This window comes from Rhinopithecus bieti, unplaced genomic scaffold (genome assembly GCF_001698545.2).
Source record: "Rhinopithecus bieti isolate Rb0 unplaced genomic scaffold, ASM169854v2 scaffold_9981, whole genome shotgun sequence".
Lineage (NCBI taxonomy): Eukaryota > Metazoa > Chordata > Mammalia > Primates > Cercopithecidae > Rhinopithecus > Rhinopithecus bieti.
In genome coordinates, this window is record NW_016806838.1 from 4,908,597 (window position 1) to 4,932,632 (window position 24,036).

At 52.6% G+C, this 24,036-nt stretch overlaps 1 protein-coding gene across 1 annotated transcript in view; it reads left to right on the forward strand.

Moving 5' to 3' along the window:
- Positions 1-1,272: 1,272 nt before the first annotated feature.
- CUNH6orf132 (chromosome unknown C6orf132 homolog) overlaps positions 1,273-24,036 on the forward strand; it is a 40,368-nt gene continuing 17,604 nt past the window's right edge. Inside the window, exons 1-2 of the mRNA XM_017878291.1 lie at positions 1,273-1,983; positions 14,803-14,909. Coding sequence (XP_017733780.1) covers positions 1,839-1,983; positions 14,803-14,909 — 252 coding nt within the window. The 5' untranslated portion in view covers positions 1,273-1,838. The remainder of the gene's footprint in view (positions 1,984-14,802; positions 14,910-24,036) is intronic.

The window sequence follows — 24,036 nt, forward strand, 5'->3', positions numbered from 1 at the left end:
AGCTTTTTTTTTTTCTTTTTTTGAGGCGGAGTTTCACTCTTGTTGCCCAGGCTGGAGCAATGGCGTGATCTTGGCTTACTGCAACCTCCGCCTCCCAGGTTCAAGCGATTCTGCTGCTTCAGCCTCCCTAGTAGCTGGGATTATAGGCACACGCCACCACGCATAGCTAATTTTTTATATTTTTGGTAGAGACGGAGTTTCACCATGTTGGTCAGGCCGGTCTCAAACTCCTGACCTCAAGTGTCACTTCCAAGCTTCAGCAAAATGAAAAGGAAAAGAATCCGAGAGAGACAGAGAGAGAGAGAGAGAGAATTTAGCTATGTGTTAACACTTGGTGAATCCAGGGAGAAGGGTATACAGGTGGTCATTGTAAAATTCTTTTAAGTTCTCTGAAGGTTTGAAATGTTTCAGAATGAAAAGTTGAGGGAAAACACCTTTCGTGTAAGATCTGTGGGAAATTGAGGGGAAATGTGGCAGTGGGCCCAGTCCCCAGGAAGCTCAGCAGAAATAGCAACTTGCACCAGCCTGTGGCCCCTCCTGCCCAGAAAACATCAAACTCCACCCACTTGGCCTGCACCTCTGCTCTCAGCATCTTCACACAGGCTCCCCCCATCCTCATCAGAGGAAACTTCCCCCATGGATAGCCCCCCTGGCTTGGTTAGGATGGTACTTCAAGTGCCTTAAAGTACCACTGCTTGTCTCCCTGGAGAGTGAACCCAACCCTAAGTAGGCTCTACCCACTTTAGGTTTTTAAAAATTATATTCACTTAACTTCACAGAAAAAAAAAAAAAGAATATGGACCAGGCGCGGTGGCTCATGCCTGTAATCTCAGCACTTTGGGAGGCCGAAGCCGGCGGATCACGAGGTCAGGAGTTCCAGAACCGCCTGGCCAATACGGTGAAAACCTGTCTCTACCAAAAATACAAAAATTAGCCGGGCGTGGTGGTGCCTGCCTGTAATCCCAGCTACTCAGGAGGCTGAGGCAGGAGAATCGCTTGAATCCCGAGACCGGGAGGTTGCGGTGAGCCGAGATGGCGCCACTGCACTCCAGCCTGGGCAATGGAGTGAGACTCCGTCGAAAGGAAAAAAAAGAAAAGAAAAAGAAAAAGAATGTGATGTACAGGCACAGAATGCCAAGATTTCGTCATCCCACATCCCTGTCAATGAGGATGTTTTTCCACCCCCGTCATCAGATTGGTATATTAGTTTGTCATTTTCTTGCTTTTCCCAGCTTACTTTTATCTTATGGGCACATCCTGATGTTCCCCGAAGTCTCACGTCCCCACATTTTTGAGGGGCTATAGGATGCCGTGGCGTGCTCGCTTTGGCCATCCATGTCCCTCGTGTTGGACACTAGAGCTGTCCACGTGTACCCATACTGACCTGGTCACGAATCGCCTTGAGAGGCTGGGAACTCACCCGCCTCCTTCCCCGGACTAGGGGGAAGTGGGGTGAAGGAGGCGTGCCGGGAGGGTTCCTGGGGGAGAGATGGCCCGTCTCCCAGGCTGGGCGTGGGCCGGGTGAGGTCCCCAGCCCACCGGGCCGGGCCAACAATGGCCTGTTGTAGAAGGAGGCGGGAAGGAATGCGGCCTGGGGAGTTGGGCGGCGGCGGGGCGGGGCCCGGTTGAGCCGCTGTCTCTTACCTGGCCAGGTAGCTCGCAGTTCCCAGCAAGCGGCGGCGCCCGCAGCACCTGTCTCCCGGTGCGCGGGCAGGGAGGACGGCGGGGGACATGGCCTGGTAGAGTCCCCTGGGGGAGACCGTGCGGAGTTCAGTCCGGGGCAGGGCAGGGCAAGGGAGGGAAGGTCCTTCCCTGGCGCCCGCGCGGGCTGCGGCAGCATGAAAAAGAACCAGACCGTGCAGGGCACCTTCAGCAAACTCTTCGGGAAGAAGCACACCACCAGCCCCAGCACTTCCCTCTACGCCACCAACCCGCCCTGGATCTTCACCCAGGAGGCCCCGGAGGAGGGGACCAGGGGCTTCGGTGAGTGCTCCGGCGACGAAGGGCGCTAGGGCAGGGCCGGCGGCGCTGTCTCCTGGAGGCGCGGAGGGGAGGGACACGTTGGAACCTGCGGACTGGCCAAGAGCAGCCGTCGGGCAGGGGAGGAGGCGTCGCACCGGGGTGTCTGGGAAGGGACGTGCGGTGAGAGAGGTGCGGGGAAAGAGGGGAACCTCCCTCCACCACGGGTAGGTGGGACAACTTTGCCGCCCGCGCCTCTGACCGCAGGCCCTCCTCGGAGGTGTTTAATTCCCCCACTTGGAGAATCCGATGCTTGTGTTACTGTTAGCGGGACGGCTTCCGGAGGTTTGCGGTATCTCCCCCGACTCCCACTGCTACAACCACCCCCATTCTGGCCGAAGCAAAAGTTTTCCTAGAGAACTGGGGGCTAAGGAGCATTCTCCTCCCTCACCCTTTGCTCTCCCTGTTTCCCCAGCCCACGTGGCAGAGAGGGGGCTGCTCTCTGGGCGCTCACAAACTTAGCTCTGGCTAGGTGAGGCCCAGGAAAAAACAACAGGCGCAGCTGCTACCAGGTTACCAGCCTGTTTGTGACACCAAGTCACTTATTGGGGCCACAGGCTCCTGCCAGGTCAACCTGGGACCTGGGCTGTCTCTGGGCTAACACCGAAGAGCCAGAAAGGGGACAGTGGAGGCCAAGGAACCCTCTCCCTGACTGCCAGCTGCCGCTGACCCCGGAATCAGACTGGTGTGTCTCTGCAGGCCTCTAAAAACACTGCCCTGGCTTATCCCCTGGCTTATCATTTTGCAATTTGTATTCTCTATAACTAGGGGAAGCCAGCGGCTAGAGACAGAAATCCATTTCTTGTGTATGACATACATGTGACTCTGCGGACCCAGGTTGGGGGGGGGGGCGGTGGGGGGGGCGGTGGGGGGGGGTGGTCTTCTAGGCCCAAAGAAGGTCACCCATCACTCACCATATTATCTTCACTGATATTTATAGCCACTGTGCTGGGACCCACAGTGGATGTCATAGCCTTGGTGCCTGCTGTTGGACTCAGTTCAGCACCCAGGTTGCCACAGCCAGGACACAAGGCACCGTGGATAGGAGCAGGAAGGGCAAAGTGTCGCCTCTTCGTGGCACAGGGATCTCAGATCGGGGGTGAACAGAACTAACCATATGCCATTTAGTCCTTTCTGAGCCTTTGCTATGAACGATTATTAAGCATAAAAGCAGAGAAGGGAGATGACCTCTGAGTGGAACTAGCATTCGAGCTGAGAGGAAAGGGCATTCCTGGCAAAACAAACAGTAGAAGCAAAGACCAGGAGGAGTAGGGCAAGTGGAGGCATGGTGTAGGCACTCCCAGACACAGGTGTGCGGGGAAGTGCCTGTGAGCCAGGACAATTCTTTCCCTCTCAACGGAGGCACCATGGAACGAGCATTTATCATTCCCTTCTTAGGTGCAAGATGCCATTCTAAAATCTTTGTGTTACAAATTCATTGAAATCTCATCTGGAGTCTGGCACTATTATTATCATTCCTGTTTGACAGATGAGGAGACTGAGGCACGGGGAGGTTAAATAATATGCCCAAGATCACACAGCTTTCAATGCTGGAGGCAGCATTTTTCTAAGTCCACAATTTAATGATTTTTAGTAGACTGTTTACACAGTTGTGCGACTATCACCACCATCTGGTTTTAGAACATTTCCATGACCTCCAAAATCTCCCTTATGAGGCAGAACCAATATTTGAACCCAGGCAGTCAGGCTCCAGAGATCACACTCTTAGCGGGTTTGCTGAATTAACTCTGCAGAGGAAGGCGATCCAATGGTGAATTTTACTTGAGGGGCATCTAGCTGGAAAATACCCCACACACACACACACCCCCTTCCTCCCTCAAGGGGAGACCTCAGCCATGCCTCTCAGCCACTTCTGCATTTTGCCTAGGCTGTGTAGGCTGCTAGTGGGCATCAGCACCTCTGGTGAGGGAAGAGGGCCTGGTCCCCTGTCACCTCCAGCCAGCTGCTGCCCTCATCAGCCTGGGCAGAGCTGGAGCCCAAAGGACAGCTCCTCCCTCTCCTCAAGGCAGGGCTGGGCCTCCAGCTGACTCAGCTTGGTCTTGCCTGCACAGGGAGTGGTGGAAAACATCATGCGTCCAGCAGAACAGCACCCCAGTGTTTCCGGGGTGTTCCCTGGGGTGCCACTGGGCATGGCAGAAGTCCTCCTCCCTGCTCTGCTTGGAGTTAGGAAGAGGAGGGACCAGTGTTGGGGATTCTGTGATGGGATGCAGGTGCAGCCCTGACTTGGCATCCTGTCTCTGTCAATACATGGGGCTAAGCACTGTCTGGGCCTCAGTTTTTTCTTCTGTTAAAGGGGATAGTGTCCAGGCTGCCTGCAGGGTGACTGCCTGAAGCGGTATTTACGGCAGTGCTTTGAAAAGCATTAAAACGAAAAACTCTGAAGCAGGGTGTCCAATCTTTTGGCTTCCCTGGGTCACACTGGAAGAAGAATTGTCTTGGGCCACACAAAATACACTGACACTAATGATAGCTGATGAGCTAAAAAACAAAACAAAAAAATGCAAAAAAAAAAAAAACCCTCATAATATTTTAAGAAAGTTCACAAATTTGTGTTGGGCCACCAGTTGGACAAGCTTGCTCTAAAGCAAGGATTGGCAAACTACACTCCTGGCTCCATTCTGGCCCATGGCCTGCTTTGGGGAATAAAGTTTTATTAGAACATAGCCAACTATGCCCCTCCTTTACATATGGTGTATGGCTAGAGTTGAGTAGCTACAAAAGAGACCCTATGGCCTGCAAAGGCTAAAATATTTACTATTTGGCCCTGTACAGAAAAAGTTTACTGGCCCCTGCTCCAAGGCATGATTTATTACTGTGAGATCATTCCCAGCATGGAGCACTTCCTGCCCCTGCCTGCTTCAGCTCCTCTTCCTAACACTGTAAACTAGAGGAAACTGAGCCATGACAAGGCTATTTCAAATGTCTCAGAGAGAGTGGGATTAGAATTCCACAGGGCCCCTGAGTCTGTGACATTCCCCTTGAGCCTGGGGTGAGATGCTGGCGATATCCAGCCCTTGGAGAACAGGTGGTGGAATGGAAGGGAGAAAAATCAATGTAGGGATGTGTAAGGGAATGAAGCAGTAATCAACCGTTTGCTCTGTGGTTGCAACCATGTAAAAATCTGTTTGCACAAGGGTAGGCTGGGTACAGAGGGTAAATGCAAACAGTCATGTGAGGGTGGTGACGAGCAAATTTTTCTTTACAGAATTTCTCTAATATGTATTCCAGCAATTAGGAGGCCTTCACTGAATACATTTGCAATCCTAACGAAGTCTTCTGCCCTCTCCCAGCCCAAGCAAGGCCACACGATTGTGTGTGTGTGTGTGTGTTTTTTAAATGCATGAGAAAGCAGAGATGTGGATCTTTGCAAATCCCAAGATAAGGGACTGGGCTGCTACTGGAGACAAAGCTGCCAGTCACTCATGACTCCTCCCTTGCATCTTGGATTAACTGAGCCAAGATCCTTTATCTACCACCGCTGCACCCTGCACCCACCACCAGCAATGGGACACCCTTGTTTGCTAGAGGACTCTCTTTCCTGCCCTGTTCCTCTAAATGGGATAGCTCACAGCTACCTCAGACATTTATTTGAAATGCAGATTCTGGGCTGGGCGCGGCGGCTCACGCCTGTAATCCCAGCACTTTAGGAGGCTGAGGCAGGTGGATCACGTGAGCTCAGGAGTTTGAGACCAGCCTGGGCAACATGGCAAGACCCTGTCATCTCTATTAAAAATACAAATATTAGCCAGGCTTGTTGGCATGCGCCTGTAGCTGCAGCTACTCAGGAGGCTGAGGCTGGAGGACTCCTCGAGTTCAGGAGGCAGAGGTTGCAGTAAGCCAAGATCGCACCACTGCACTCCAGCCTTGGTGGCAGAGCGAGACCCTGTTTCAAAACAAAAAACAAAACAAAAACAACCCCAGCACTTTGGGAGGACAAGGCAGGAGGATTGCTTGAGCCTGGGAGATAGAGGCTGCAGTGAGCTATGATGGCATCACTGCACTACAGCCTGGGTGACAGAGCGAGATCCTGTCCTCCCCCCTTCAAAAATAATTAATTAATTTCAGATTCCTAGGGTCCCACCTCAGGCACAGGAAGTCAGAATCTCTGGGCTAGGGTCTGGGCTCTGGGGGTTTTCTGAGACGGAGTCTCACTCTGTTGCCAGGCTGGAGCGCAGTGGCATAATCTCGGCTCACTGCAACCTTCTGCCTCCCAGGTTCAAGCGATTCTCCTGCTTCAGCCTCCCTGGCCCACGCCACCACACATGGCTATTTTTGTATTTTTAGTAGAGACGGGGTTTCACCGTGTTGGCCAGGATGGTCTCTTGACCTCTTGATCGGCCCACCTGGGGCCCCCAAAGTGCTGGGATTTACAGGCGTGAGTCACCGCGCCCAGCCTTTAGGCTCTGGATTTTTAGCCAGCTTCAGGGGAATTGTTTTGTGCAGGAAGATATGAGAATCCTGGTATTTCCTTCCCCACATGAAGCAAGGCTATTCTCTTTCCCTTTAGGACTCCCTGCAGGCCACATGGTAGGTTCTACATAAATATGGAAAGAATGTGGGCAGCTCCTTATCAGGAGGACCCTAGTGCCCTCTGGTGTGGCTGCGGTTTCTGGTGTTCCGGTTCCCTGGTTCTCCTGGCCCTGTGCTTCAGGTCCTGCTAAAGGGTAGGAAACTCCCACCTCTTACCCCTGGAGCCAGGAGCTGAGCACTTATTTCCCCCCAGGGCCAGGCTGGCACCAGCCTACCAACTTTTGTTTACTCCTGTCCCCTGGAGGTGTGCTGCGGTTTGCCAGCAGTCCAGTGCACACATATACACCCTCGGCTGCCCCATTATAGAAACTTCTCTTGTCACTCTAGTTCAACTTCAGAAAGCCAGGCCTGCCCTTGACCCCTACAGAGCAGCTACAAGGTGCCCCTTCTCTCCTAGCCAATAGGGTACTGACAGTAATGCAATTATCATCACCAGACTGTGGAGTAAAAGCTTTGTATGTCTTCTCAGTTGAGGAAACAGACTCAGAAGGAAGGCTTAGGTGAAATGACTCAGTCATTCCAGTCTGGGGTAGCTCAAACATCAAAGTGCATCCAGTCATCTGGAATCTTGTTAAGATTAGATTTGTTTCGGTAGTTTCGGGATGAAGGGCATTTCTCACAAGTTCTGGGGTCTGCACACTGAGTGGCAAGTCCTAGCTTGGAAGAAGAGGGCCCTGTTCACTCTGCTCCTCCCTCTTAGTCCCCAAATGCAGGGTTGTGGGGGGCGGCGTCCAAGACTCCTTTTCTGTTACCTCCTCCTCTACTCTGTGGCTCCCTGCCCCTCCTCCCGTCCACCCCAGCCCAACCTTCAGCGTCCCCTCTGCCCTTGGACAAAGGCCTCTCTCTGGTCCTCAGGTCAGGCCTGCTGGGACTTGCTGGGAAAGACTGGCCTTTTTAGGCTCCTGTCATGTGGACTTGCTAATTAGCTAGAAAAGGCCTCATTAACGCCGTTTGTGAGTTACATTCACATAGGGCCGCCCCCGCTGCTTCCCTGAAAGGCAGGGGCTCCCCTAGTGGCCGATAATTGGATGCCACACTTCATACTTCACTGTCCAGCACCCCCATTCTATATCTACAGTGAGGTAGAAGTAGAAAGAGGTCTGTTTTGGGATTCTGGGTTACTCTTAGTCAAGGCAAAAACTCCCCAAGCTAAGGCCCGAATCCTCCTAAGCCCCAGGAATCCAATCAGACCTGTAGCCAGTGCTCCTGAGGTCATTTAGGGGCTCCTGGCAATTTGGGGCCCCAGCCCTCCTCCCACTCCAGCTAGCTTCCTTCCCTCTCCTGATTTTGGGAGGCTTCTGGAAAAGTATCATCCTCATTTTACAGGTGGGGAAACTGAGCCCAACAAAGTGCTCAATGTCCTCAGATATTATATGGATGTGAATCCAGATATGATTCCTAGGCCCATTTCCTCCCCTCCAGGCCTTACCAACTTTCAAGTCTCATTCAGGAAAAACAAGAGATGGAGGGTAGAGACGCTGAATCCCTGCATTCCCTCCCTGCCATGCTGGCTATGACCCGAGGGAATCAGAGTCTGGAGTCAGGTTGCCTGGGCTGGAATCCCAGCCCCTTTGACTCACCAGCTGTGGGAGCTTGGGCAAGGGACTTAACCTCTCTAAGCCTCAGTTTCCTCACCTGCAAATTGGGAATAATAAGGCTCCTCTCCTCGGGCAGCAAGGGAGAAAAGAAGGGCTGGGCCTCCTACAGCAGCGTGTACCTGGCTCTCAGCTTGCCTGGAGCTGGCCCACCCGCCACATTTAACACATACCCCAGCCCAGGCTGAGAGAGCCAGGTCTGCCTGTTGGGGAGAGGCAGGGAGCCACGTGCCATATGTAAGGCACTGCAAGTCAGGGGCCCTGTTTGACCCCTGCTTGGTGACCTTGATCCAGCCCCTCCCACTCTGGGCTGCTGCAAAGAGGGTTATTGAGAACAGTCCCAGGCATCAGGACTCAGAGTGGACCCTAACAAGAAAGCAAAGGGCCGCCTGCCTGCCGGTGGCTCTCCCCCATGGGGACAGGTGTCACCAAGATTTGCAAGTGACACAGCCCAGCTCAAGCTCACAGCCCAAACTCTTGGTGGAGGGAAGTAAGGTGGAGCAGAGAGAGAATGATGATGATGATGACAACAATAACTGGCCTTCCCAATTATTATTATTATTATTTTTTGAGACGGAGTCGCACTCTGTTGCCCAGGCTGGAGTGCAGTGGCACAATCTCAGCTCACTACAACCTCTGCCTCCCCAGTTCAAGCGATTCTCCTGCCTCAGCCTATCCCGAGTAGCTGGGATTACAGGCGCCCGCCACCACGCCCAGATAATTTTTGTATTTTTAGTAGAGAAGATGGGGTTTCACCACGTTAGCCAGGCTGGTCTTTTTTTTTTTTTTTTTTTTTTTTTTGAGGTGGACTTTCGCTCTTGTCACCCGGGCTAGAATGCAATGGCTCAATCTTGGCTCACTGCAACCTCCGCCTCCCTGGTTCAAGCAATTTTCCTGCCTCAGACTCCTAAGTAGCTGGGGTTACAGGCGCCCACCACCACGCCCAGCTAATTTTTGTATTTTTAGTGGAGACGGGGTTTCACCATGTTGGGCAGGCTGGTCTCCAACTCCTGACCTCAGGTGATCCACCCGCCTTGGCCTCCCAAAGTGCTGGGATTACAGGCATGAGCTACTGTGTCTGGCCGCCAAGCTGATCTTGAACTCCTGACCTCAAGTAATCCGCCTGCCTTGGCCTCCCAAAGTGCTGAGATCACAGGTGTGAGCCACCACACCCAGTCAACCCTCCCAATTATTGAGCATAAATATCTGCTAGGCACTGTGCTGATGACTTTTGCATGTTTTCTCTCACTCAGGCTCACATCAGCCTGCCCAGCAGAGACCACTGTTCACATGTACAAAGATAAAGAGACAGCCTCAGAGAGACCTAGTGAGACTGCCAGGATCCCATAGTTAAGTAATGGAGCCGGAACCGGAACCCACGTTCAGCTGGGCTCTAAACCCATAGCCTTGACCCCACAAGGTCCTGCCTCCCGTCCCAGCCAGGAGCAGTCCGACTGCTGGGTGTTTCCGGCCAGGACAGAACCTCAGCCATGGTCTCCTCACACCCAGGCAGCCTCAGCCACAACTCTGCTGCCCTCAGGCCCATGGCAGAGCCAGGTTCTCCTGAGGGAGAAGGGGCAGGAGGGGAGCTGCCTGTACCCAGGTTGAAATCTGGGGTGAAGTCTCCTGCTTGGCACCAGGAATTGTTTTTGGAGCAGGTTTTTGGATGTTAGATGGTATTAATATTTATGTCAACTCAAATCCTTGAGGGAGTGTAAATGAAAGCAAAGCCCTACCTTCATTTCCCATCCTTCTATGAGGGAGAAGTTGTTAGGGAGACAATCTAAAGTAATCCTATGCATAATCTTGTCATAAATAGGATTCCATTTGGGGGGAAATTGGGTTCATTTAAAGATCAGGTTTGGGTCAATTGAGGCAGACATGGATTTGCCCCTATTTTATCACTGCATTATTTGCATGTGAGTTTATCAGAAGCTTCAGTTTGTATCTTGACAGGACTGTGGTCCATCTGGGGCTCAGGCCTTGCTCAGAACCTGCTGCTGGGGTCTCACAAGGCTTCCCGGCTGCTGGAATTGCCCTGGGACTCTCTTTCTCTGGAAGCTTCTGGGTCCAGGGGCATCTGCCTTCCTTTTCCAGCTTTCTGAATCCCACCTGGATGTTCCAGTGCTGCCTCTCTGGTCCATGCATGTGGCAAGCACAAAACCTCTGAGATCCCTAAAGACCTTTCCAGAAAAAGCCAGACATCTAGGGAGTTTGCAGGTTTCAGGGTGGATGAGACACGGGGCTGTGCCCCTCTTTCTCACTGCAGCTTGTTCTGAGAGCAAATCATCCCGCTTCCTCTCCAGGCACCCACTTCACCTCCTCCTCGTCCCTCCTTCCTCAAGGGACACCAGGATGTTCCTAGCCCTCCTTTAGCTCCTCGACTGAGGAGGGAGCTGCTTCTCAGGAAGGCCTCAGCATCCCTGACCTGTGATCTGAGCAATGTTCATCACTTCCAATAAGAAATTCCCAAGGTTGAGCTCTGTTGTCTTTCTGTTTAGTTTTGGGCCTTGACCTTGAGGCTGGGAAGACCCCAGTCCTGACCTTGAATGCTTTGAGGATCTAGCTGATGGAGATGGACCCACGCACCTCACCTCATGCTGTGCCCCCACCCAGCAGGAGCTGGGCCAGGATTGAGGGGCCCTGAGAGTTGGCCTGATTCCAGCCACATCTGCTTTTCTTTTTTTTAATTTTATTTTTGAGACACAGTCTCGCTCTGTCACCAGGCTGGAGTGCACTGGCACAATCTCAGCTCACTACAACCTCTGCTTCCCGGTTCAAGCGATTCTCCTGTCTCAGCCTCCTGAGTATCCTGAGTAGCTGGGATTACAGGCGCCCACCACCACACCCGGCTAATTTTTGTATTTTTAGTAGAGACAGAGTTTCACCATAGTGGCCAGGCTGGTCTTGAACTCCTAACCTCATGATCCACCCACCTCGGCCTCCCAAAGTGCTGGGATTATAGGCGTGAGCCGCCACGCCCAGCCCCACACCTCCTTTTCTTATTTTATTATTATTATTATTATTGAGACAGAGTCTTACTCTGTCGCTCATACTGGAGTGCAGTGGCGATCTCGGCTCACTTCAACCTCCGCCTCCCTAGTTCAAGTGATTCTCCTGCCTCAGCCTCCCGAGTAGCTGGGACTACAGGTGCATGCCACCACACCTGGCTAATTTTTTGTATTTTTAGTAGAGATGAGGTTTCACTGTGTTAGCTAGGATGGTCTCGATCTCCCGACCTCGTAATCCACCCACCTCGGCCTCCCAAAGTGCTGGGATTACAGATGTGAGCCACCGCGCCCAACCCCTTTTCTTATTTTGATAACAAATTTACTATCTTACAATTCTGCAGGTCATAACTCTGACACAGGTCTCAGTGGGCTCAATTAAGGTATTGGCAAGACTTTGTTCCTCTCCGGAGGCTCCAGGAGAGTCTGTTTCCTTGCCTGTTCTGGCTGCTAGAGGCAGCCCACAGTCCTTGGCCAGTAGCTGCCTTCCATCGTCAAAGCTAGCCGTGGCGGCCAAGCCCCTCTCACAGCGTATCACCCCACCTCTGCTTCCGTAACATGTTTCCCTCTCTGACTCCTACCCACTCCTCTTCAGACTGGGAAATCAAATCTGATTTTCCAGAGGTGCCTGGTGGGGAGAGGAGCCACCTGGGCCTTCCAGCCCGGCCTCAGCCACAGCCACTACCCTTCTATATGTTTTACAAAGAACAGTTATATTCTTAGAAAGGATTTCACTGCTTAAAACAACCACAAAGGAAGCAAAACAACAGTGGCTCAGAGTCAGGGCTGAGCCATGGGATCTGTGAGGCGGTTAGAGCGCCTGCTTGAGGGTCAGAAGGCCACAGTTCGGATCCAACTCCATCCTGACCAGCAGGCTTCGAACAAGCTGCCTCACCTCCCGTTGCTTCCCAGAGCTACTCACTGGCCAGAGCCGAGCCAAGCCTTCCTCACCCCCATACACGGTGGGGTTATGACTCTTCCCTTTGGGGGTGTGTGTACAGTGGTTTAGAAGTCAGGCCCTTTAGGGAGACCCTGGCTTCAACACTTACTCTGAGGCTTTGGGCAAGTTATTTGACCTCCTTGTGCCTCGGTTTCCTTATCTGTAAAACGGGGATAATGACTGTGCCAATTTGCATGGGGCTGTTTTGAGAATTAAATGAATGAATAATGTGTAAGGTGCTTGGAACAGTGTCCGGATCATTACAGGTGCTCAGTAGGCCGGGTGTGTGGCTCACACCGGTAATCCCAGCACTTTGGGAGGCCGAGGCAGGTGGATCACCTGAATTCAGGAGTTTGAGACCAGCCTGGCCAACATGGTGAAACCCTGTCTCTACTAAAAATACAAAAATTAACTGGACATGGTGGCACTGGCGCACACCTGTAATCCTAACTACTCGGGAGGCTGAGGCAGGAGAATTGCTTGAACCCGGGAGGCACAGGTTGCAGTGAGCCGAGATCATGCCACTGCACTCCAGCCTGAGTGACAGAGCACGGAGATCTGCGGTGGCTCAGGCCTGTTGTCCCAGCGCATAAGGAGGCGAGACTAGGCTTTCAAAGCCAGCCTGGGCAACACAGAAACCTCTCCTCTATATAACCAAAAAAAAAAAGACTCCATCTCAAAAAAAATAAAGATTAAAAAAAAAAAGGTGCTCAGTACGTTTTTACCCTTTATTATTATTACTATTAATTACAGTTATCATCCTTGCCAAGTTGCTCAGATATAACACTTCTAAAGCTCGTAGGCACCCAACAAGAGTAGCCATTAATATGACAATAACTCAACTGCAGGAAGGAGGCTCCCTAGATCCCAACATCGGGGCAGAGATGAAATGAAATGATTAGAGCCCTGCCTAGGAGTGTGGCTCTCATGCAGTCCCTGTGGCAATCCTCACCCACCCTCAGTCCTGTCAAGGGTCCAGGTAGCCACATCACATCAGGTCTAGGGCCTTGGCATCCACACAGCACTCTCTAGAGAATGCCTCAGGAGGCCCCGGTGTCAACACGCAGACTCTCGGAAGTGAGGGAACCGGGGGCTTTTGTAGCGGCTGTTGGGTGTGAGTTACTTTTGTTGTTTCCCATTGGGTCAGATCTTCCCCATGCCCCGTCCGATCTTGGTCTGCAGCCTCAGGCATGAAGCCTGGCAACTGGGACTGGAAAATCATATTTGCCCAGAGTGCACGGGGCAGGGCAGTGCTGGGAACTGGAATTTCCAGGGACGTGCGGAGCACACAGAGAACCCAACGTTCGGGCTCCACTTGAGAGGTAGAGAAGCTTGAGTGTCCCAGCCAACTTCCTGTCTTGGGAGGGCTGCACACCGAGGACACCACCTCCAGCTGCTGGAGCCCTCCCAAGAGCCTCCCTGTCACATCCAAAGCCCAGATGCTCACATGGGGTGCTGCGGCTGTTGGTGTAGGGATTTCGGATGGATGTAGTCTGATCCCAGGATCTTCCTGACAAGCCCAGTCTCTTTCGAATAAATCATTTGGCTTTCTTGCAATTTTCTCCTAAAGTCACGTACAAGGAGAAAAGTAATCATGATTAACTCAATGTCCCAGTTAGACTTCTGGCTAACTGGGATTCTGACCTTTCTTCTCTCCTCTCTGGCTATCGGGGAGAGTCCTCCACACCTCATTAAATGGACGAAAGCCCTCTTTGCTCACAAGCCACATAGCAGGAGGGCCACAGCGATCCCTGCCAAGGCAGTGTGAATTTCTTGTCAGTGTGTATCAAGGGTCATGAGGGAGTTGAGAAAGGGATGTGATGTGATGTGAGTGGCCCCTCGCACCCTCCCACTGCCATAGAGCAGCATGGAGCACAGGCTCAGTAACTGGAGGAAGAGGAAGGTCCTTCATATCATCTTCCTACAGGGGAAACAACCGTGTTTGCTGAGCACTTACTCTGCCCTGGCCACACTCACTCCTCACAACAGTGCTCTACGGCACTGTCATCACTCCCACTGTACAGATGGGAAAACTGAGGCCCAGAGAGGTTAAGCCACGAGCAGTCAGCGGCAGAGCTGGGATGTTTTAACCAGGTCACACTGACCCTACTGTCCCATTTTTTCTGCTCTGCCCTCAAGGATGCATTAAAGAAAGCCATGTACACAAGCATCTGTGGTTTGGTAGTCAGGGAAATCTTGAGTTAAGGAGTCCAGATGATGGAATATTGGCCACTGGGGGCAGCAGGTGGCTTCATCTGCTCTGCATGTTTCAGATTAGAAATTTAAACACTTGAGGGAAAAGCCAGCTTGTTTTCTTCCCTCTCCTAGAGATAAGCTTCGGCTGGGCCCTTAGCCGGGCTCCCTGGGCTCCAAAAACAAGGGACCATTGCTGTGGAAGAGAAGGCTCAGGACCAATGCAGGGTGGTGGTTGTGGATTGGGAGAGATGGCTGCAGGGGGCTGAAAGCCCCGGGAACATCGAGTCCGTCACCCAGCGCCACCTCAGCTGGCCCCATTAGCGCACATCTCATCCATAAGATCTGATTATGTTAGAGGCGCTTAGCTGAGTCCAACACCGGGGGACACGCAGGCCCTGGCTTTCCTCACTGGGAGCTGAAGGGCAGATTAAACTTGGGTGGCGGAATGCCTTGGATCTCCAGCTTATAGTGTCCCCGCACTTGTATTCTCTAGATGGCATCTATTATGGAGACAATCGGTTTAACACAGTGAGCGAGTCAGGAACAGCCACACTGAAAGCTCGGCCAAGAGTCCGGCCCCTGCTGACCTTCCTTCCGCTGGTGAGTACGATTCTGCTCTGAGGTTGGAGGGTCTGCTCTGGGTGGGGACACCAGGCCTGCCCCAGCCCAAGTGGACATCAGCTGCACCCTCCACCCACCCCTTCCTTCCTGATGCTGACCCGGTGGGAAGGGGGGCTACTGGAAGGAGGCATGGCTGAGGTTCACAGCAGGAAGTTTAGGATTAGGGATGCCAGCTCGTTCAGGGCCAAGCCCAAGGAGAAGTTATGGAGAACTTGTGTGCATGAGTGATACAGCAGTGGGTACCCTCAGCCAAGCAGGGTTCATTTTCCACAGTCACTGATGACTGTCTGCTTTGTGCCAGGCCCTGCATTAGGTGCTGGATACAGAGATGACTGGGCCAGCATTGCTGCTCTCAAGGAGCTCCCTGCCCACTGCAGGAGACAAATATATTTTGCTTAACCCACTATATTCAAAAGAGTGTCATTGCGGCAGGCGTGCTGGCTCACGCCTGTAATCCCAGCACTTTGGGAGGCCAAGATGGGTAGATCACGAGGTCAGGAGATTGAGACCATCCTAGCTAATACGGTGAAACACTGTCTCTACTAAATATACAAAAAAAAATAGTCGGGTGTGGTGGCAAGCACCTGTAATCCCAGCTATTCGGGAGGCTGAGGCAGGATAATGGTGTGGACCTGGGAGGCAGAGCTTGCGAGCTGAGATCACACCACTGCACTTCAGCCTGGGTGACAGAGCAAGACTCTATCTCAAAAGAAAAAAAAAAAGAGTGTCATTACAACATTCAATCAATATAAAAAATACTAATGGGCTATTTTACATTCTTTTTTTTCATACTAAGTCTTAAAAATCTGGGCCGGGTGCGGTGGCTCACGCCTGTAATCCCAGCACTTTGGGAGGCTGAGGCGGGCGGATCACAAGATCAGGAGTTTGAGACCAGCCTGGCCAATATGGTGAAACCCCATCTCTACAAAAAATACAAAAAAAAAAAAATTAGCCAGGCGTGGTGATGGATACCTGTAGTCCCAGCTACTCGGGAGGCTAAGGCAGGAGAATCGCTTGAACCCGGGAGGCGGAGGTTGTAGTGAGCCGAGATCAGGCCACTGCACACCAGCCTGGGAGACAGAGCAAGACTCTGTCTCAAAAAAAAAAAAAAAAAAAAATCTGGTGTACTACTTATATAGCACATCCCGCTTCTGACTGAGACATGTTAAGTGCTCAATGGCTGCTTGTGGCCAGTGGCTGCTATACTAGACAGCCCAGGCCAGAGCCAGTCTAAACACTAGGCTCCTAGATTTGAGGCTCACTCCTGTTTGTCGGACCTGGGTCATGGGTGGCACAATGCTGTCACTGGGGTCACGGCATCCTCTTGCCTCCATGAGGGTTTAGTACTGCCTCGACTGAAAGGCCCCTTGCCCTGGTCTGAGCTCTCAGGGGCCTGTTAGACTTCGTGGCACCCCACACATTCATCCTGGGTCCCCATACCTCCTGCCTAGCACTGCCTGGCACAACCACCTTCCTCTCCCCATCACCAATTTTTTCCTGCTATGTCCAACCTCAAGAATCAGACCTAAGATTCTAGATGGGACAGAGGCAGTCTTACATTCTCCCTGCCGCATCTCTAAGGCCTCTCTGTGGAGGGCTGAGCACACAGATCTCTGGGAATACGACTTTAAATAATTTATTTTCTGCTTACAAAAGCAATTTGTGGACAATATAGATAAATACAGAAAGAGCAACGCCACCAACAGCAAGGTATAAATCAAATAAGTCAGCCTGGAATCCTAGCACTTTGGAAGGCCGAGGTGGGAGGATCACTTGAGGCCAGGAGTTCAAGACTAGCCTGGGCAATATAGCCCAACCCTATCTCTACAAAAAATTTAAAAATTAGTCAGTTGTAGTGGTGTGTGCCTATACTCCCAGCTACTTGGGAGGCTGAGGCAGGAGGATCGCTTGAGCTCAGGAGGTTGAGGCTGCAGTGAGCTATGATTGCACTACTGTATTTCAGCCTGGGTGACAGAGTGAGACCCTGTCTTAAAACAAAGAAAACAAAATGAGTCAGCCCGTAACTTTGTTTCCAGAGAATGCATAAAACTCTGACAGAAGTAATTGCACCCATAAATGCAGATAAAATCAGTTTGAAATATTCTTTTTTTTTTTTTCCTTTCCAGACTGAGTTTTGCTCTTGTCACCCAGGCTGGAGTGGTGCAATGGTGCAATCTTGGCTCCCTGCAACCTCCATCTCCCAGGTTTAAGCGATTCTCCTGCCTCAACCTCCCAAGTAGCTGTGATTACAGGCGCCCACCATCACTCCCAGCATTTTTTTTTTTTTTTTTTTTTTTTTTTGTATTTTTAGTAGAGACTGGGTTTTACCATGTTGGCCAGGTTGGTCTCAAACTCCTGACCTCAGGTGATCCACCCACCTCAGCTTCCAAAGTGCTGAGATTACAGGCTGAGCCCCCGTGCCCAGCCTGAAATATTCTATATTGGGAGGTTAATTAGATTCTCTCCTGTCACTTACCCTCAATACACATACCCAGATTCATAGCAGTGTGGGCCCAGAGTTGACATACCTCTACCAGTAGGTAAAATACTAAAACATTCATCTGTAAAATGGGAATAAAAAAAAAATTACTGAAATACGGCCAGGCATGGTGGCTCACTCCTGTAATCCCAGCACTTTGGGGGCCGAAGTGGGCGGATCACGAGGTCAGGAGTTCGAGACCAGCTTGGCCAATGTGGTGAAACCCCGTCTGTACTAAAAATACAAAAATTAGCCTGGTGTGGTGGCACGCACCTGTAATCCCAGGTACTCAGGAGGCTGAGGCAGGAGAATTGCTTGAACCTGGAGGCAGAGGTTGCAGTGAACCAAGATGGCACCACTGCACTCCAGCCTGGACGAGAGAGCAAGACTCTGTCTCAAAAAAAAAAAACAAAACACGACGGAAATACTTCTCTACAGAGTAGAAATGACTATTGTGGCTCCTGTTGTCCTGCCCCTCCCCTATATCTGGACCACCCCAAAAGCAGCAACTAAAGAGTTAATGTGATCCCAGCCGAGTTCATTCTGCTTGGTCGGCATCCTTATCTCCCCCTACCTATCTGCTGCGGGCCCCTCAAAGACCAGGGCAAATCCTCGCCTGCCAGCCCTCCCAGGCTCTGGTTTGGATCTAGTCTGGGCAGAACATGACTCAGGGGCTGCACAGACCCCAGGCAGGCCTGGCCAAAGGCTCCGGGGCCCCTGGAGTGGGCTGGGCTAGCTGGGCAGGCCTGAGTTCCAGCTTGTCCTGGGGAAGTGCTTCCTGGGAGCAGTTCTTTTGTGCAAGCCTCAGAACCAGTTCCAGGAAATGGGGGCTTCTCCCTAAAACTCACGCCCCTCACTGGTGAGGGTGAGAGAATGGACACATGGTGAACCGATGGCTGAAAGGGGCCTCATTTTACAGAGGCAGGAACTGAACCAGGAAGGAGAAGTTTATTCGTTCCCTCGGTGCTGGCTAACTGGGCAAAGGCAAGCAGAGCGACTTCCGACCCCTTCCAGTGGCACGGCCTGTGATCTTGGCCACCACGTGCTGAGCACTCACTGTGCGCCAGGCACCATTCCACGTAGACCACGTGTGTTAACAAAGCCACCCACTACATAGAAGCTTTTTTCTTCTCCTTCCAGGACCAGGCGGCAAAACCACTTCCACCTCCCTTGCCTGCCTCTCTGAATCCCTGTCCAGCAGTCTGGGCCTGCCGGGCACCAGGCCTCTTGCCTCTTTCGGCTCATAGATGCTTTTGACGCCATGATGAGGCTGTAAGTCACATACAACTAGTTTTGCTTACAATTTCAGCAGGGGACTAAAGCCCTCCCATGATGTGCCTTTGGATTAGGAACCCTTGGCCCAGTGGCCCGCATGACAGGGACTGTTCTGTGCTCCTCACTCAGGTCACAAGATAGGGCAGCTTCCATGCCGTTTGTTGCCTGCTCCCAGGTGGAGGGGAATCTGGCTGGCAGCGTAATTCTCTCCTGTCTGACCTTCTGACTCTTCTCCTGCAGGCCCTAGCCAGGTCCTTTGCTTTCTTTCAGCAGGGACAGAAGGCTGGGAGGATGGGGAATGGGGAGGACTGGCTCAAAAGCGTCTGTGTGCCAAAAGGGCGAGCTCTGTGTGGGTGTGGGCTCACACACACATGCACACGCACACACCCCGTCCCCCAGCCCCGCCAAGTCAGGGTGGGTGGGGAGCTGGGACAGTGCCTAGCCCTGCCTGACACTGCCCTAGCCGGCCGGGCCTCCACCCCTCCCTGCCCTCCCTTCCCACATTCAGAGGCACCTCTCAGGCCAGGCTGCCCAGTGGGAAAGGGAGATATGGGGTAGCAGTGCCCAAGAAGTCAGGTGACAGGCCCCATTGTGAGCTCTCTCCAGGCCTGGGCCATCCTCTGAGCCCACCCTCCCTGTCAGTGCCCTACAGGAGCCTGCCAGGGGACAGGGCTAGAGAGAAGGGGACAGAGCAGCGACAGGCACTCCTGGCCCCTTCCCCAGAGCTCCCTCGCTCTGTGTGCTGAGGGTGCTGGGGATTACGAAGTGTTTCTCAGGCATCTGGCAGCCAAAGGCCAGCTAAAAAAAGGACCTCGGGATCCCTCAGTGGCTGGGATGGGACCAGGGGCTGATACTCCAGCAGCTGGCTCCAGTCCCAGCTCTGCTGCTGGGATTCGGGTGGCTGCAGGCCAGCCCCTTCCTCTCCCTGGGCCTCTGGCTCCTCGCCCAACAGTGGGGATCATACTGCATCGTCCTCAAGGGTCTCCCCAGCCATGACTATCTGTGTTAAAATGACTTCCTAACGGAAGGGTAGACGGTGTGGTCAGTTCCCTGGAGGGCCACTGGAGAAGCCAGGCCCTAATGACACATGGACCCCTCCTTGAGCTCTGTTTCCACCTCTGGAAAGGGAGGTTTTCCAGCTACTGGGGCAACCCCACCTTCCTGCTTGGGGATCCCTGAGGAGCTGAATTTGAGCTACCAAACTTCAGAGGTGGGAGGACGTGGGAGGACTACAGCAGTTGTCAAGGTGAGACTACAGCAGTTGTCAAGGTCAAGGTGAGAACACTGAGGCCTGGGGAGGGGAGGGCCCTGCCCAGGCCACTGGGCTCGATAGAAGCAGGGACAGGAGCCAGGCCTTCTCCCCAGGCTGGCCCTGTGTACACCACCGGAAGTCTGGCTGAGTGAGGGGTGATCCTTTCTCCCTCCTTCTCAGGGAGACTGGGCCCAAGGAGCAAGCTGGAGCCTGTCCCTCTGTTTCTTGTTCTTCTTCTTTTTTTTCTTTTTTTCTTTTTTTTCTTTTTTTGAGACGGAGTCTTGTCACCCAGGCTGGAGTGCAGTGGCACAATCTCGGCTTACTGCAAGCTCCGCCTCCCGGGTTCACGCCACTCTTCTGCCTCAGCCTCCTGAGTAGCTGGGACTACAGGCACCCGCCACCACGCCGGGCTAATATTTTGTATTTTTAGTAGAGACGGGGTTTCACTGTATTAGCCAGGATGGTCTCTCTATCACCTGACCTCATGATCTGCCCACCTCGGCCTCCCGAACTGCTGGGATTACAGGTGTGAGCCACTGCGCCTGGCCTGTCCCTCTGCTTCTGAGAGCTGAGTCCATAGAACATTGGGTGGCAGCAGGGTTGTATTTTCTGGGGTTCTCTCTCTTGCCCTCCCCAGTCTGAATCAAGCCATCTCCAGGGTGATGCATATGAGGAATTAAAAATTAAATGTCAGTGTGGCAAATACGGGAAAACTGGCCCAACAGGTCCCCAGGGGTGCCCTGGGCGGTGAGAGCTGCCTGGGTCACCCCACCCTCTGAGTCAGACAGGCCTGGCTCTGCCAGAAGAGGCATCCCTAGGCTCAGGCAGGAGGCCTCGCCTGCCCTGCACCCTTCCCTTAGTCCTTGCTGCTGGAGAGGCAGCTGGAGTCAGCCCCATCTCTCTTTTCCACCCAGCCTGCTGCTGCAGGAACTATTCTCTAAACTCAAGGCCCAGGCACCTTTCAGGGGTGGAATCTGAACTCTGTAGGGTGAGTCAAGCAAGGCAGCCATGATTGGCTTTTGGCTGGTTTGTGCGGATGATGTTAGGCCAAAGGGTTGTGGGGTGTGGGGTGTTAGGCCTGCCACAAGAGTGCAAACAGAGCTCCACACCCCCTTCTCTACCCACCTGGCTCCTTCCCTCTCATTAAGGACCTCGGCCTGAACCTCTAAAGTTCCATCCAGGGCCATAAACCTCCATCCTTTATCCTGGCCCATAAACAGCCGCCTCTTTGTCCCCATGGACTCACAGATGTGTGCCCTCCTCAGGAGAACTGGCCAGGGAAGAAGCCCTTGAAGCGGGCTCAGGGCCATTTAGACAGGGTCTTGAGGGACGTGGTGTGCCCTCTGGGGGCATGTCCCCCTCATCCTACTGACTTCTTGCCCCAGAGAGAGGGCAGACCAGGGCCCTCCATAGTACCCGGTGGAGGGCAGAAGCCATGGTAGCCTGGGTCTAAGAGTGGTTCTCAGATGGTAGATAGGTCCAGAGGAAGATGGTTCATGGGTGAACACTCTTTTCTGGCCCCCAGGAGGGGTCTGAGCTGTGGCAGAGTGTTGGGCTGTGTTGGGGAGATAATTCATCTCCTTTATAAACTGCTCACTGGCTCCCAACTTCACAGCTGCTCTGCAGGATACACACAGCCCTTCTCGATCCTCTACCACCTCCACCAGGCCAGCACCCCCACACTGCACCCCTAAGCTAGGAAAACAACTGGCTGGGCTTCATCTAGTTGGGTATGTTGGGTGCCTAGAGGGGTTTCTGTGTAGTTCTTGATCTGGGGCAGAGGTGGGGGCTCCCAGCTTCCTTTTCTCCCACCCTGCAGTGGTGTCCCCAACCATGCCTGCCTCTAACTCAGGCTCAGAGCCATCTCCCTCCCACTCTGCAACTCCACACCCCACCTCACAGGGCCGGTGCCCCAGATCAAGCTCCAGGAGGAGTCTGGCAAGGAAGTTTGCATTCCACGATGTGTAGCTAAGACTCCGAGCTGGCTGCCACCCAGGGTCAACCATGCATTGCCCACTGGCCCAGCCCCTGGTGACCCACCCTTGAGACTTGGCTGAGCCCTGAGGAATCCCAGGCATGAGGATGTGTGTGTCCCGGCCATGAGGAGGCCAGTGGGGTGGACTGAAGCCATGAGTGGGTGAGCCCTGCCCTCCTGAACTCTCAGGGGTGCAACAGGTGAACAGTGGGCCCCAGCCCACCCAAAACTTCAAAGGGAAACTAGCCTCATCCTTGAATAATGAGTGTTTTATTCCCCACCTTCTTCCCTCCCTTTCTTCCTCCTTCTCAACTCTGAAATGTTAGCAGTCAAGAGGGCAATAGGGGATTCCTGGTGACCTGTCCCTGACCATGGGAAAGCACTCATTTCCTCAGATGCAACCAGAGAGACACACCCTGGAGGCTGTGCCCGGAGCAGTGGCCCAAGTCCTTGATTAGAACCCAGGGGAAATAAACTTTCTTAAGAACTACGCTGCAGGACCTCTTAAGGTGTGCAGTGGCCTCTGGTATCACAGCCAACCTAAGGGAGGTGGGATTATTCCTATTTTACAGATGAGAAAACTGAGCTTCAGAAGGCAAGAAAGGGGCACAGCTTCTTGAGCACCATCTATATGTCAGATACTCTCTCTGACTCCTTTTAGACGAGTCAGTTAAGATTGCAAATCTGGTCTGCCTGACTCCCAAGTTGATGTTTTTTCCAATCACAATAATTAAAACAACAACAACAACAACAAAAAACCAGGCCGGGCGCGGTGGCTCATGCCTGTAATCCCAGCACTTTGGGAGCCTGAGGCAGGAGGATCACAAGGTCAGGAGTTTGAGATCAGCCTGGCCAATATGAGGAAACCCTGTCTCTACTAAAAATACAAAAAATTAGTGGGCATGGTGGCACGCACCTGTAGTCCCAGCTATTCAGGAAGCTGAGGCAGGAGAATCGCTTGAACCCAGGAGGCGGAGGTTGCAGTGAGCTGAGATCGTGCACTCCAGCCTAGGTGACAGAGCGAGACTCTGTCTCAAAAAACAAAAACAGACAAACAAACAAACAACATACTATTATTGTATTGGCTATTTTTTTTTTAATTATAAAGAAAACAAAAGTTCATTGTTAAGAACCTCCCAATAGAGACAAATATAAGGAAAGAAATACATATAAATATTCTTTGAATGGTAGTTCTCTCCATCCATGCTTCCTCCCAAATAATCATTGCTGGGAACTTTCCACTACACTAGGCTGTGATGATGGTTTTTTGTTTTTTTTTTTTTTTTTTTTGGATGGAATTTCACTTTTTTTGCCCCGGCTGGGGGGGAATGGGGAATCTTGGCTCACTGCAACCTCCACCTCCCGGGTTCAAGCGATTCTCCTGCTTTAGCCTACTGAGTAGCTGGGATTACAGGCATGCGCCACCATGACCGGCTAATTTTGTATCTTTAATAGAGACAGTTTTCTCCATGTTGGTCAGGCTGGTCTTGAACTCCTGACTTCAGGTGATCCTCCTGCCTCAGCCTCCCAAAGTGCTGGGATTACAGGCGTGAGCCACCGTTCTGGCTGCTGTGATGGTTTTTAAAGGGCTGCTTTGGCCAGGTGAGGTGGCTCACATCTGTAATCCCAGCACTTTGGGAGGCTGAGGAGGATCACTTGAGCCTCGGAGCTGGAGACCAGCCTGGCCAACATAGCGAGACCCCGTCCCTACAAAAAATATAAAAACAAGCTGGACAGGTTGGGTACAGTGGCTCACGCCTGTAATCTCAGCACTTTGGGAGGCTGAGGCAGGTGGTTCACTGGAGGCCAAGAGTTCGAGACCAACCTAGCCAACATAGCAAAAACCCATCTGTATTAAAAATACAAGAAAATTAAGGCCGGGCGTGGTGGGTCACGCCTGTAATCCCAGCACTTTGGGAGGCCGAGGCGGGCGGATCACAAGGTCAGGAGATCGAGACCATGGTGAAACCTCGTCTCTACTAAAAATACAAAAAACATTAGCCGGGCGCGGTGGCGGGCACCTGTAGTCCCAGCTACTCAGGAGGCTGAGGCGGGAGAATGGCGTGATCCCAGGAGGCCGAGCTTGCAGTGAGCCGAGATTGCGCCACTGCGCTCCAGCCTGGGA